At 37.7% G+C, this 13824-nt stretch overlaps 1 protein-coding gene across 2 annotated transcripts in view; it reads left to right on the top strand.

Moving 5' to 3' along the window:
* ASAP1 (ArfGAP with SH3 domain, ankyrin repeat and PH domain 1) overlaps positions 1–13824 on the top strand; it is a 154607-nt gene that overhangs the window by 69162 nt on the left and 71621 nt on the right. For both annotated transcript variants that reach the window (XM_071553832.1, XM_071553833.1), the window contains one exon: positions 5737–5809. In XM_071553832.1, coding sequence (XP_071409933.1) covers positions 5737–5809 — 73 coding nt within the window. The remainder of the gene's footprint in view (positions 1–5736; positions 5810–13824) is intronic.

The following is a 13824-nucleotide window of genomic DNA, read 5'->3' on the forward strand; positions in this document are numbered from 1 at the left end:
ACATGGATTTTTTTTTAATATAAGAAAATAATTTCTTAAAATACACAGAGGGCTCTTTGTCATGAGTACGTAGATGATGCATGCTCTAATTACCTTCACACTTCGGTCATGGGTTCGTCTTGTGCAAAATATTGTAATGGTTTAAAACATTTCTATTCTGGTATATTATTTTTGTGGGTGTGTTCTGGTAGTAGTAGAATATGGAACTTTTTAGGGCAAACCTCCTACAAATGCTGTAAAGTTCTAAACTTCCAGTTAGTTCCAGCTGAAAAATACATCTCCTCTGGATAATAATCTATTTGATGGAATTAAAAATATAGGTAATAATATATGCAGACATATTAACATGATTGTCGGTGTCTTGAGCCACTCCTGTCTTTTATTACTATAAAGATTGACAGTGTACCCAAAATGTGTTTGATATTTAAGTAGCCCTAGTGGGCTGAAGGGGCAGTAGCATCCTCTGTGCAAATGCATCAACTCATAATGTGCTGGGTTTATGTGGACTTCTAGAAGAGCTAAATTTAATATGCATACAAAACACATTTATGATCGGTTTCTGGACAGTAGTTTTATGTCAATCATGAAAGGAAGGTTTTCGTGTGGCTCAAACCATACTTTTCACATTTATTAGCAATAAGCACCTCAAATATTCATGCGTATGATTCTGGTATACAGAGTTTTATGTACACATATGTGCATCCAAATATAGAATCATAGAACGGTTTGGGTTGGAAGGGATCTTAAAGATCATCTAGTTCCAGGCCTGTTGCTGTGGCCAAGGACACCTGCTAAATACATTCTAGGATATTAGTATCTACACTCACTTGCACATAAATACATATTTATGTGTACAGAATAAAAGTAGATGAGGTTCTAAAGAAACAATTAGTGATTTATCTAAATGTGAACTTGCCAGTTTTTAGTACCACACAAATAGATGGCAAACCAGAATCTACCACTTTCCACACTGCACTGTAGTATAATTTCTGGTTTAAAATTTAGAAGCTATTAAAAAAAAGCTTGGCCCCAAGATAGAAATACCTTTCACTTAGAAGAGATCAGGCTCTAGAGGGTTGTAGAGAGGCAAAACCAGTGACTGTCAGTGCAAACAGCAAGGCACAGCTCTGTGGGTTAGAGGGTTCAACATACACCTTTTCTGACTTGCCCTGATCTGTGTGCTGTGTTAGGCTGGTAAAAGTGTGTGTGCAGCTACCCAGTGATCTGCATCAATGAAGTGACCTTTTGGGAGGACTCATCATCTCTCCTCTCCAAAATTAATTTGATTTTGTATCCTCAGGTGGACAAGTTTTCCAGTTTTTATATTGATACGGATAGTTACACCAGTAAATGTGGGTCTTAAAAGGGTGTGTGGTGCAAGAATTATCTTTCCTGAATGTGAAATGGTAGAATGAATGTCTGTGAGTGTGCTCTGCACTGATGGAAGGTGAGTTAAATCCATAGTGTTCAAAAGGAGCCCCTGGCTTTCATGGAACTGATGTCAGCCCAGCAGCTCCTGAACTGGATCACGGTGCAGCCAACATGGTGCTCTGGAACGAGGGAAAGGAGATTCTGCTTTCTTTGGTAGCACAGATTTGAGCTAGGGTGGTGGTTTGAAATTTCAGGCTGGGTTCAGAGTAGCTGTATTCTAGCAGAAAGGAGAAATTATATCTGGAGTGACTGGGGGATTCCACACTCATTAGAAGAGCTGATGTTGCTTGATTAGGAGTTTTTCTTCTTGAGAAATAAGCTTCAATATAAGGGAATGCAGGAACATAAAACCTCGACAGGGCGTATGTCAGAGATCATGCATAGCAAATCTGCTCAGTATGAGGAACAAGAAGCTTTCCTTGCTTAATGTTATTTAAGCAGATTAAATATGGTGGAGGGTTGTATTCTGGTTTTTTTCCCCCTTCATTTCTTCCCTAATGTGTCTCAGAGTGTTTTTTTTAAACACTGATTTTGTAGTATTTTGAATATGGTGGTGCTTGTCTCCCATTTGAGGATTTTCAAGAATAAAGGTTTCTTCAGCCAAGAAGGTAGCAAAGCTGTGGTGCAGGTACCTTTAGTAAGTTATTCATCTTTTCAAACTGCCTAAGATGGTAAGAAAATCCTCTTCTGTGGAACTTAAAAAGGCCTCCTGGGAGATGGTATCACAGAAGAAGGAATGGGTGGTGATGAGGAAGAGTTTAGTAGATAGGAAGAAACACACCTGAATGCTTAGAGATTATCACAGAGACTGCTTGGTACTCCAAGGCATTGTAATTTTAATAATATGTCACTACTCATGGAAGATCAGATTTTGTATCTATTAAGACAGTTAAAGTATTTAGTATTCTAAATGCTGGAAAATAAAATTAACGGATACTGCAAAAACATATTTTCACTAAACAGGGAAAGCAAGGCTGTTCCTCTCTAGTTTAACATGCTTAGAAGATAATACTAGTCTGCAATAATAATTGAATTGAGCATTGAGTGCAGCTTAATTCCTTCACAGCAGAGTGAAGCTAAAAATTATCTGCAGAAGACATCCAAGAGGAATCTAATATATTTGGAAACAAATTATCTACAGTTACATAAAACAAACAAAACAAAAACAAGCAACCAAAAAACTCCAACACCCAAAAGCACTCAGACAACCCTAGATAAGACGTTTTGTGTACCCTGTTGTATAACTGTGCATAGATTCGTTTTATTTAGAGTCTTGTACTACGAAGAACTTGTTCACGTAAAGATGGTATTTGCAAATACAAAAAAAAACCTGACCTGTGATGTCGTTTTGACTTAGATCTCTGGCTCCTTCAGGCTGTGGATGTCATCTTTGTATATTGCTCTGCTCAGTGATTCCTCTTCTGAAATAATGAATGTTCCTTCCCTCCTGTTCCCACACTAGTGATTAAATTTAATTCAATGGCAAATCCAATTTAGATTTTCTAGTCTATTTGTCTAGATTAGTAACTGTTGGAACAATGTTTGTGTAGTTTTTTCTATTTTTCTTCCTTCTGGATGCCCAATTTGCTTCAATACTAGACCTATGTACAAAGTTCTGATTCTGAATCTCATCAGTGTCTTTTTTTCCAAAATACTGGTTTCAAATTTTTATCCAATGTTCAAACCTACAAGTGAATCACTGTTTTTTTCTGGTCATTGAAGATGGAGAGAACATCTTCAGTAGAAATGTATGAGAACAACTGTCTAGCATAGAAGGCAAGTGGTAGCAAAATCTTTTGACAGCATTTTCAGAGGAATCAAAGGAGAAGCAGTTGCTGTGCACTGTATTGAAAAGGAACACAGAGTTCACAATATTCTATTACATTTAAAAATGGTTACTTTCTCTGGCAAGATGTAAGTCAAATATAATCCACTATTTCACTAGGGAGCGAAAGAAATAGTATTTGCAGTTCTTAATGTTTGAATCCATTGTTCTGCCACAAATGGAAGCATCAGAGATAAATAGCATCAGAAAGCATTTATATAAATTCTGGAGTTCCAAACTTTCTAGTTTAGCTGCCACAGGAGTGGTTGTGTGTTTTGAGAAGATGGTTGTTTTCAGTTAAGGAACATAAACACTTATTTTGTTACAAATTTTCATGTATTTTCAACTATATCATTTTGCATAGTTAAAATTGGGCCACTCCAAAACAGAATTATTCTATATTACTTGGTTTCTCTCTGTATGGATTCCTACTGTGAGCATTCATACACTGAAGCGCTCAGTATTTGGAATTTACCTGAGAGCAGTGCCATCACATTTTACTGTCTCCATTGCTTGATACTCTAGTTGACCTGGAGATCCTGCTGTGATTTTTGGAGCTTCTTAATGCCTAGTGCAATATACTTCAACCATAGAATCATTGAATGGGTTGGGTTGGAAGGGACCTTAAAGATCATCTATTTCCAACCTGCCCGCCATGGGCAAGGATACCTTCCACTGCACCAGGTTGCTCAAAGCCCTGTCCAGCCTGGCCTTGAACAATTCCAGGTGTGGGGCAGCCACAGCTGCTCTGGGCAACATGTGCCAGTACCTCACCACCCTCACGGGAAAGAATTTCTTCCTGATACCTAAACCTACTGTCTTTCAGTTTGAAGCCATTCCCCCTTGACTTAGCACATCATGCCCTTGTAAAAAGCCCCTCTCCAACTCTCTTGTAGACCCCCATCTTTAGGTACAGAAGGTGCTCAGGTTTTCTAAGGCTTTCACTGTCAAAACCATCTCGCTTTTGGCAGTGAAAGCTCTCTTACCAGTTAAGTTTTGTCTTGAGTTGAGCTGGCAACTCAGTGTTGTTGGTGATGTGCCTCTTTGAGGAGGTACACATTGCTCCAGGAGTAGCTGCCATTCTGCCTTGGTCTGCCAGTCTTCACACTGACGGGAGCTCCAGACTTAAGCTTTCTGGATAACCTGGCTATGAGGATCTCTGCAGTGTGAATGGTGGGGTCTCTGGTAGCTTGCACACTGAGTTGGGCTGCTGTCCTGACACTAGTTCTGACTACAAGCTCCCCAATCCTCAGTGATTTGAAAGGGAATATAGTATGGCAAATGCTTTATTAAGGCTTGAGGTTATTGATCTAATATTACTTATGTGGTGGGAAATTGCCTGTGATCTAAAAGGGGGGGTAGGGGGAGAATGTAGGGAATTACTTAAACATCTCTGTACTTGTTCTCCATGGATAGCAGGAAGGCTTATACAACACAACTATGCAGAACATCCCAAACTCACACCTAAGTGAAAGTAACTGGATCACAGTGCAAAGTACCAGGATGTGGCTTTTAAGTTTCTTAATTCCATGGATATAGATTAATGTTTAATTTTGTTTTATTTATTGCTTTACAAATAGTTTTTTCTCATGTTAATTTGGTTTCCAACATCAGGTTGAGAATGGATAGGGAGAAGTTAAATAGTTTAAAAAAGAAAGTAACTAGAAATCTAATCCTAAATTCATCATTACTTAATAATATTTTATATGACCCTGATATTAGCTCAGTTGGTTAAAACTTGGTTCTGATAAAGCCAAGGTCACAGGTTCAATCCCTTGTGTGGGCCATTTCTTTAAGAGTTGGACTAGATGATCCTTGTGTGTCCCTTCCAACTCAGAATATTGTGATACTGGGTTTTGGAACTATTGCAGAAAATTTGAAGTTCTTAAAGATGTAATCCTGAAAATGCATATTTGAGTCTTATTGCTACAGTATTCCTTTCTGTCGCATTATGTTGCACAAAATCAAGTGTTAGTCCTTTCTTCCAGTTTCTGTTTTTCATCTACCGCATTTTTAGAGTTTAAATATAGAATTTGGTGCAAGGGGTTGGTATGGTAGTCTGTGTCTATGGTTGGAGGGCTATTACCGTGGGAGAACCATAGATGTTAACAAGCTATTTAGCTGTAGTAGAAATTATAGGGCTAGAGTAGAAGCATTTACTATTTCTTGGTTTTGATTTTTTTTTTTATTTTTTTTTCAAATTAGAATGTAATTGGAATAAATGTCCCTTGCAAATCTAAAACAGTGTTTTTCTTCTAGCACTGTCACTGCAGCTCTGCTCTACTGTCAGAGCGTTTTCATTTCTGTTTTTTAATTCATCTTGAAGGGGTTGAATGACTTCTGAACACTCACAGGCTCAATAAGTTGTACCTGCAGTTTTTTCCAGCCTGTGAAACTGTTTATTTTGTGAGTTTCTTTTTAATTGTTAAATGAATCAATGAAGTAAATATTTAAAGCTTGTTTGTTTCTTGCTATTGTAGGCATTGGACCAAGACAGAACTGCACTACAGAAGGTGAAAAAATCTGTGAAAGCAATATATAATTCGGGGCAAGGTAAGATATTGGTTTCAGTTTTGCATGAGAACTCAAGTATTTGATTTCAAGTCTGAGATTTGTCTTGCAATGTATCCTGTTGAAGTGTATATTATAAGAGATGCTTATCTGTTAAGGATTGTTTGTACTTAAAATTTTTATTTTTTTTCCTTCTGACTATACATCAAATCAATATGCTCTCCAGTTATTTTACCCTCATATTCCTTCTCAAATGCCTTTAGGGGAATTCCCAAAGGTCAATTTTCCTACTGTCATCATATTTCAAGCAGTTACCTCCAGCTAGAACTATGATATGAAATTGTCCTGGACTGAATTTACAGATAGCATTTCTAAGTGAAATAAGAACTAGAACTTGTTGAAAGACTTAAAAAGTACATAAATAAAAAGAAATATCTACTGATAGATGTTTTTGTTTCGTCAGCGCATGCTTTCCATCATAATGCATACTATCAAAATTATATATTTCTTTTCATATCTAATATGGTGGAGGTTTATCACTATTTTGCTCATTTGAAGATAAGTCTGATGTGTTATTGGAGCTATTGGAATGACTTTGATGAGTGGTTAGGTGGCTGGAATATGAACTGATAATCAGTTTGAGTGCAGTAACAAATGATGATCAAATACAGATCAATATTCAAATTCAGCTTTAAAAATGTTATAAAATATACCTGGCTTTTACTTCTGTTTCTATTAAGTTCTAAAAACTGTGGCAAAGGTAGATGGGGTAGTAGAGCTGTGCACCTTCCCATAGCCATCTGGCTGTATATACAGGATTTTAGAAAATCCCAGTTCTGATTCCCTAACAATAATAATCAGTTTAGCAATTATTTTCTTTCTACAGAGCTACTTCTGAGTGCTCCTAATTTCTGTGTTGTCCCATTAACTTGTGTTTATCGAGGTGTGTGGGATTTTTAATGTCTTATAGATTCACGACTTTTCTGCCAGTCACTGTTGTTGGTTTGCTGCACCATGCTTTAATTAGCTTTTCTGTAATTTCAGTTGATGATGAGTATTTTCCCAATAGATTCTGAAGCCTGATACAAAGCGAGAATGGTTTTATGCTTGTAGCAGACTTCACTTTCAAGTAATTCCAGAAACTGAGTTTCAAAGCTGATGAAGACTGTAGAACACATGATTTCTGCTTGTTTTGAAATACATAAATGATACTAGATATTTTAGCTATAATTTGAGTCTTGTGAGAAAAGTGATATTGTTGTCAAGGCCTTTAAGTAGGCCAGTACTGTATGATGAATTAGTCACATTGAGTAAAAACAATACAAGGCTGGTTAATGGTTTTCATTGACTGCTTTACACTTAAAAAGAAGCAGAGATAACTGGGTAGCTGGTTTTTAATTTTTTTTACATTCTTTAATCTTTTTTTTAACAAGTCATGTTTCAAAGGGGTAAGTTAGTACTAATTCTTTTGGCTAAAGAAAGGCTTATACATAATCCTCTGGCTCCCTCTTCAGAATGCTGTGATAGGCTCCATTACGAAGAAAAGGTGCACAGGAAGGATTTCCTACAGTAACTGATAAACATAAACTGGGGTTAGTAAGACGAAAATAAAAGACATGTGCTATACATGTGAAACCTTATAAAAATAAATGTAAATATAATTAAAATGTAAATGTAATTAAAACTCATTTCGCCTCCTTGTACAAAGAGAATTGCTGAGCCAGCTATTTTCCTGTGCTTCAATGATGAAAGTGGATTTTGTTGATGTTTAAGTAAACTATACCACAAACAGAAGTTAAATGAGTTGTTGTTTATCAGTTCAAGAAAGAACTATGTGACTATTTTTGTATTTCAAAAGAAAGCCTCTACATACATTTCAAAAACTCAAAATTGAAATTTTGTTTTACAAATTGAATTGTTTATTAGAAAGTAAGACGAATTTGAACTACTAAAGTAGGAGAAGTTTTTTTAAAACACCCATGCTCCATAATCTCCTTTGAGAACTCTAGCTGAACTGGTGAGAAAGGGTTATTCAGGGACAATAGAAATCCTTTTCTTTTCAGTTCAGTAATCCAATTCATACTCTAGCAAAAGTCATAGCTAGGATTTTTGTTGTTGTATTAGTTTGAGGTTTTTTATTTTGGTTTGGGTTTTTTTGCCTGAAGTAACATTTGAAGAGTGACATTGACACAATGCAGTGTCTCATACAGAACTCTTCAAGAGGGCTGAGCCCTGTGGTGTGTTGGTTGTGTTGGTTCAAATGCCAGTGCTGAATTATGAACCACGAGGGACTCTGTTCTATTACAAAGTTCTTAAACGTCACCCAAATACTTTCTGCTTTTCATGTGCATCCCTCACCCATTTATCATATTTACATTTAGATTGACTGCTGTGGAATGACCAGCACAGAAATATGGAAATCCCCTAGAAAGGTCCCTTCCCTCTTTCCATTTCTGAAAGTACTGTTTAAGAACTGTTTATGAAATCTAGTGAGACATACAAATGGATACCTGCTTCTCACCATTTCCTCTTGTCTGGCTTGCTGTTTACTTCTGGCATGATGGATTTCATTTGTAATGAGGAGGCCATGTTATGTCAAGGGTGCTTGAACTTAATGGAGAATCTGTTCTGAGTTCCTTTCCTGTAATTTGGATTGAGTCGTGACAACAGTAAATTGCACAATTAGTTTTGTAGATTTTTCAATTGCTCTTTTTCCTTAGTTCCCTGGTATAACTCCCAAATATAATCAAAAGATTTTACACAGCGGAGAAATGAAAACATAAAATCTATACAAGACCAAAGGTACAGAGTGGGACCAGCAGTCCACGTGGTCTCCCACAATGATCAACAGCAGATGCTTGAGGAAGCAGAAAAATGATGCAAATATGGAGTGATATTTTAAAAACTGTATTTTGTTTAACATTTCTCAGCTCACAGTGAGGCCAGGACTTACCTTGAGTCAAAACTGATACCAGGATGTTTGATACTTTTTAATGAACTTTTACAATTAATTTTGTCCAAGGACTTTGAATTCATGTAAATCTTGATCATCCACAGTCTGGAATGAATGTTTAGATCCTTCTCTGCAAAGTTGCCCCATGCATGTTCTTCAGTCCTTAAGCTACCTGAGTAGGAGACTGTCCCTGCCTCAAAGCATTCACCTCAAGCCCACCAAAATTACTTATTTGTTGTGAAATTGAGGGAGTTTTGCATGTTCTGAGGCATGAGAGCTTGTAGGAGGTTTTACAGTGCCAAAGCTTGTTGTAATAGAGCTGGAGGCCTTTTTGGTGGATGAATCCAAAGTTAATTCAAAGTTGACCATTCTGTCACTTGAAATAGGTTTCTGGATTGGGTTGTTTCTTCCATCACTGACAATATCTCTCTTCTGAACTCAGCAGCCCTAGGGGGGGTTTGAGGGCTTTTCTTTTTTTTCTTAGTTTTTTACAGAAATTGCCACATTTAATTATCCTTACTCTCTTTCTCCAAAATGGCAGTATAGACTTCCTTTTCTAAAATTGGAAAGAGAAGGAGTCAATTTTGGGCAATAGGGGCAGAAAATGTGCACAGTATTAAGGGTTTAATAAGCACACTGTGGCAATATTTTTATGCTCTATCACATGCTGTGTTTGTTAATAATTTTTGATATTAAGCTTTGTTTTGATTGGTACTGAATGTTAAGGTGATGTAACTCCTGAACCTTTCCTTGTAATGTCTAGTTATGCAATAATTTCCTTACAGTTAGCAGTGCTTTCCCCGTGTGCTATGCTGCCTAATGCACACTTTCCATGCCTTGGCCATTCAGCATGGGATTCCTCATCTAACCTGGGAGCTACCCATGTGTGGGCCAGTTCCTGTAGACTCTGCACGACTAGTGGATGTATGTAGAGTCTTCTAGTGTGAGGTACATCTGATTTCCTCTGCATTTACGTTAGGATAAGCTGAGCTGTAACTTCTATGCTGAGCGCAAAGGGAAGGGTAGACCCCAAGCTCTGATCCAGAGATCTTTCTCATAGAAGTCTGTTTGGACAGATTAATCTCACCATGGAAGTCAGCTCTTGTTTCTGTTGCCCTAATTAATTTATAGTGTTGCATGGAAAAGAAGAACTGAGTTTATGACTATGAATCTAATTTCCTAACTAATTTTTATGCTGTTAAATGTGGCCCTTGTCAGTATTTTTATACAGGACTTCACTGGTGACCTCCCTCCATCAAGTAAATTAACTCTTTATTCGTTCCTTTCCTCCACATTTTTTGACCTGTCTTGCATCATTGTGAGGCTCATCCCTTTTAGTTTGCTTAGTTCCCTTTAGTGTTTTGGTGAGGGAGGGAACTTCTCAGAAATCCAATCATTGGCTTCCTCTCCCCATGGGCTTGTTGATCCCCAGGAGATAGGAGTTTTTTGAAGTAAAATTTTCTTTTTAATAAACCTGTGTTTCTTGTTCAGCATTTTGTATTTATCCACATGTCCACCATTTCTTTTCTACACTGTAGGTTCTACAGATTACCTGAGGAATATATCACCTATACTGCTGGTGGTGAATACTTAAATTCTCAGTTCTCTCTAGAGCTTACTAAAAATAGCTATTATATTTGCTTTCCATTCTTGCTGTAGTGTTTGAGGCTGTTATAAATAAGAGGCTTTACTTTATGACTATACAGTTTGCCTACTTTTTTCTTTTGTCCATGGATCTAAGTGATTTGCCACCTCTTATCAGACTTTAAAAATTCTACTGTTAGATTTGGTATAAATCCTCAGAAACAGAGTTGAAAGAAAATTATTCCGTGAGAACCTCTTCAAGCATGTCAGTGATGAAAGAAGATGCAAAAAGAAGTAATTTGCTTTTCTTGGCTGGGTTATCTCTCATTGCCCTTACACCGTGGTGATCTGGAGAACAGTCTCACTGAGATACTCATTGCTCTGGAAATATTTGAAAGAAGCTTTTATTCTTTTTCCCTTGAACAATCTCAGTCCAGAAGACATTATTATTATCAAGTCCAGATAAGTTCATGGTGGTCAAATAATTTTTTCTATTATTTTTTTATTAGATTTCAGCTTTGTGAAGGATGAAAGGAGAAAGGATGCTTTCTTATTTAAAATAACTTCTGCCATACTTTTTAACCTTGCCAGCTTTCTTGCTTTTTTAAAAGACTTTCTGAGTCATATTTCATTCATAAATGCAGCTTGGCTCTGGCCTTGGTTATTTTTCCTCTGGCTACCCGTGGAACAAAGCTGTTTTATAAGTGCAACATAAAAATAGTTTAAAGTTGATCAAAATTCTGAAACATGATTTTTTTTTAAACTTAACCAGATATGCAGAAGCGATTCTCAATAATTTAGATATTCTTCAGGTAATTAAAGGATAAACAGTGACAGAAGGGAGTAGTGTTTTTGCCTTTTCCTTATATAAACTATTTAACTTTTGTGTGTTTATGTCCTTCAGTGTTTGCAGAGTAAGATATCTGAACAAAAAGGAAATTTTAAAGCTTTAAATTAAATGATGTTTAGTTTTATAGCAGCAGCATATAAAGGCTGTTCTGTAACCTCTGTTCACAGTATTTCTGCTTCTGTTTCCTTACTTAATATGCACAAGTAGGCAGGAATTTCACTTGGTTCGGAAGCATATGCTAAACTTCTGGGTGCTTCTGAGTGAGAAATAAACATAGTACTTAATGAATGCTGTGGGTTTCAGTGAAAGAGTACAAATTCTTTATATGTCTTGGGAATCTGATTTAAGTCTTCTGTGTTTATCCTGGGAAAAGTTTACCACAAGATGACTTTAGGCATAGACGGCTTCAGGTGACTGCCTGGGAATGCAGAGCAAGGTGGTATTCAGCCCTGGGAATCCTTCATCCTGTGACTCTACAGTGTTCAGGGCTCAGAGCAAACACGTTCTCTGCTTCTGGAAAGTACTGCTATTCAGGAAAAAGCTGCTGTAAGGTTGCTGTGACTGCCATTCCTTCCTTAGTTCCTTGGATACACGTCTTCAGAGTCAGTCCTCTTAGTTCCTCTTAACACATAGTGCTCAGCATGCATGTTAGAGTGCAAAGTAAGGAATGCCACAACATTATTGTGTACTGGGCCCTACCAAGGTTTTCTCAAAACAAAGGTAGATTCTGTGCTGAGTGTTTATCTGAGTTGGAGGTGTGGATTGTGAAACAGAAGAGATGCACAGCTTTCAGCCCAGAAAATACCTCTGCTGTGTCCAGTTCAGTATGTTGCTTTGTAATACATCTGCTGCAGTGAGGTCCTCAGCCTCGGCTCAGGTGCTCGTAGCCTTGCCAGGTCCCATTGGAAAGGGAAGGAATAGCAAGCCCCCTTTGAAGGGAGCTGCCTTCCTTTCTGGGGGCAGAGCCCATCTCAATTGTCCATGATTCTGGCACCTCTCAGGGAGCTGCTGAGGGAGCAGGGTGTCTGTCTGGGGAAGCTGTTCTATTTTCATCACAGTACGAGCTTTGCTAAGGGCGGTCCCATGGTGTAAAGGAGAGCACTCTGGACTCTGAATCCCAAGGACCTGAGTTCGAGTCTCAATAGGGACCATCCTCTGTCAGTTCAATGCCTCCCTGCCATCCAATCCCGTGAGATCTCAAATGCTCAGCAGGGTCAGCCCCGGTTAGTACTGGGTGCTGTGACAGTCCTGAGGACTTCACTGTCACTGTCCAAGCTTGCTCGGCTGTGGCAGATGGATCTCAGGGCTTAAACGGTGGGGCCAGTTCTGTGCACGCTGTGCCTCACCTAAAAAATCCATTGTGCAGGCTGGAAGGGCACACCCACGTGGGGAGAGCCCTTCCCAAATCTTTGTTCACGAACTTTGACCACACGAGCTTTGCTTACAGTATTGAGAAGACATGAGTCAGTTCTGGAAGGCAAACATTGTTCCTTGTATGTGCTGTGATCATGTGTTACTCTCAGGGTTATTAAAGTCTTGTAGAAGGACTTGTATCTAAGGAAGTAAATATTGTCATGCCCATTATAGCTTTCCTTATGCAAAGGAAATTCTCTTGGGACACTAGGAAGTCATTTCTGAGTTTGCATGAGGTACCTACATTGAGATTAAAGGATGCTGTTTACTCTACACTTGTTGGGTTTGACATGTCATATTTTAGCGTAGGCTACATGGCAGATGTGATTTTTCATCTATGTGCATTTAAGGTCACGTAAGGAACTGCCTTACCTCTTCACTAGAAAATTGTTTCACCTACTTTTACAAGATTTACGTGGATACTCATGTAGAAATTGAAAATTTCTTATTCTTACAGAGTACTTGCATTTTGCATGTACACATGTGGTAATTACGGAAATAAATACAGAGGTATTCCTTCTACATCACAATCAAAGCCTCATTTCTAGATTTAGGTGATTTGAAATCTGAGATTTTTGAGAACTTCCTATATATTGTTCTAGGGCAATGATCTGCTTCCTCTTTCCTTTGCTTTCCGCAGGTAAAGGAAACAGATTTCTTCAGCTCTTCTTCAGTCTCTTTACAAAATTATTTTCGAAAATGCTCTGTGAAACAACACAGTGCTTAAAAGCAAAATGCAAGGAAATACTGTGGTGTTAGAAGTGCTTCACAGTCAAGGATAGGGGTTCTGTGATCTGTAGCAGAATTTTTCCAACTTTCGATTGTCCTTCCTCTTCCTTTGGCTCAGCTGGGTACACTTGGGCTTTACTCACTCAGGACTGCATAAGCTAAAGCTCCTTCACAGATAAAGTTCTCTATATGTCTATTTTTGCAACAGCTTTTGCATCAGAAGAAAATGCATTTTTTATTGTTATGTAGTGGGTTCACTGCTAAGCTATTTGATTAAAACCTTATGGGTTTGGAATAGTTTTCTTAAAAACATACAATTTGAATTACAACTTTGTATTAACATATGATTAGTGTTTGGCCTTCTGAATACCTCAGTATTAATATCTGATTTTTAGAATGTAACTTGTCTGATGTGTGGGATTTGGGGCTTGAAATTGGTAAATAAAGATTGTGCTTTGTTTTTTCTTGCTTTGGATGGGTTTTCACATATTTTTGCTGGAGTTTTAGTGCACTGTTGTTTGAGTATCC

Source organism: Pithys albifrons, chromosome 4 (genome assembly GCF_047495875.1).
Source record: "Pithys albifrons albifrons isolate INPA30051 chromosome 4, PitAlb_v1, whole genome shotgun sequence".
Lineage (NCBI taxonomy): Eukaryota > Metazoa > Chordata > Aves > Passeriformes > Thamnophilidae > Pithys > Pithys albifrons.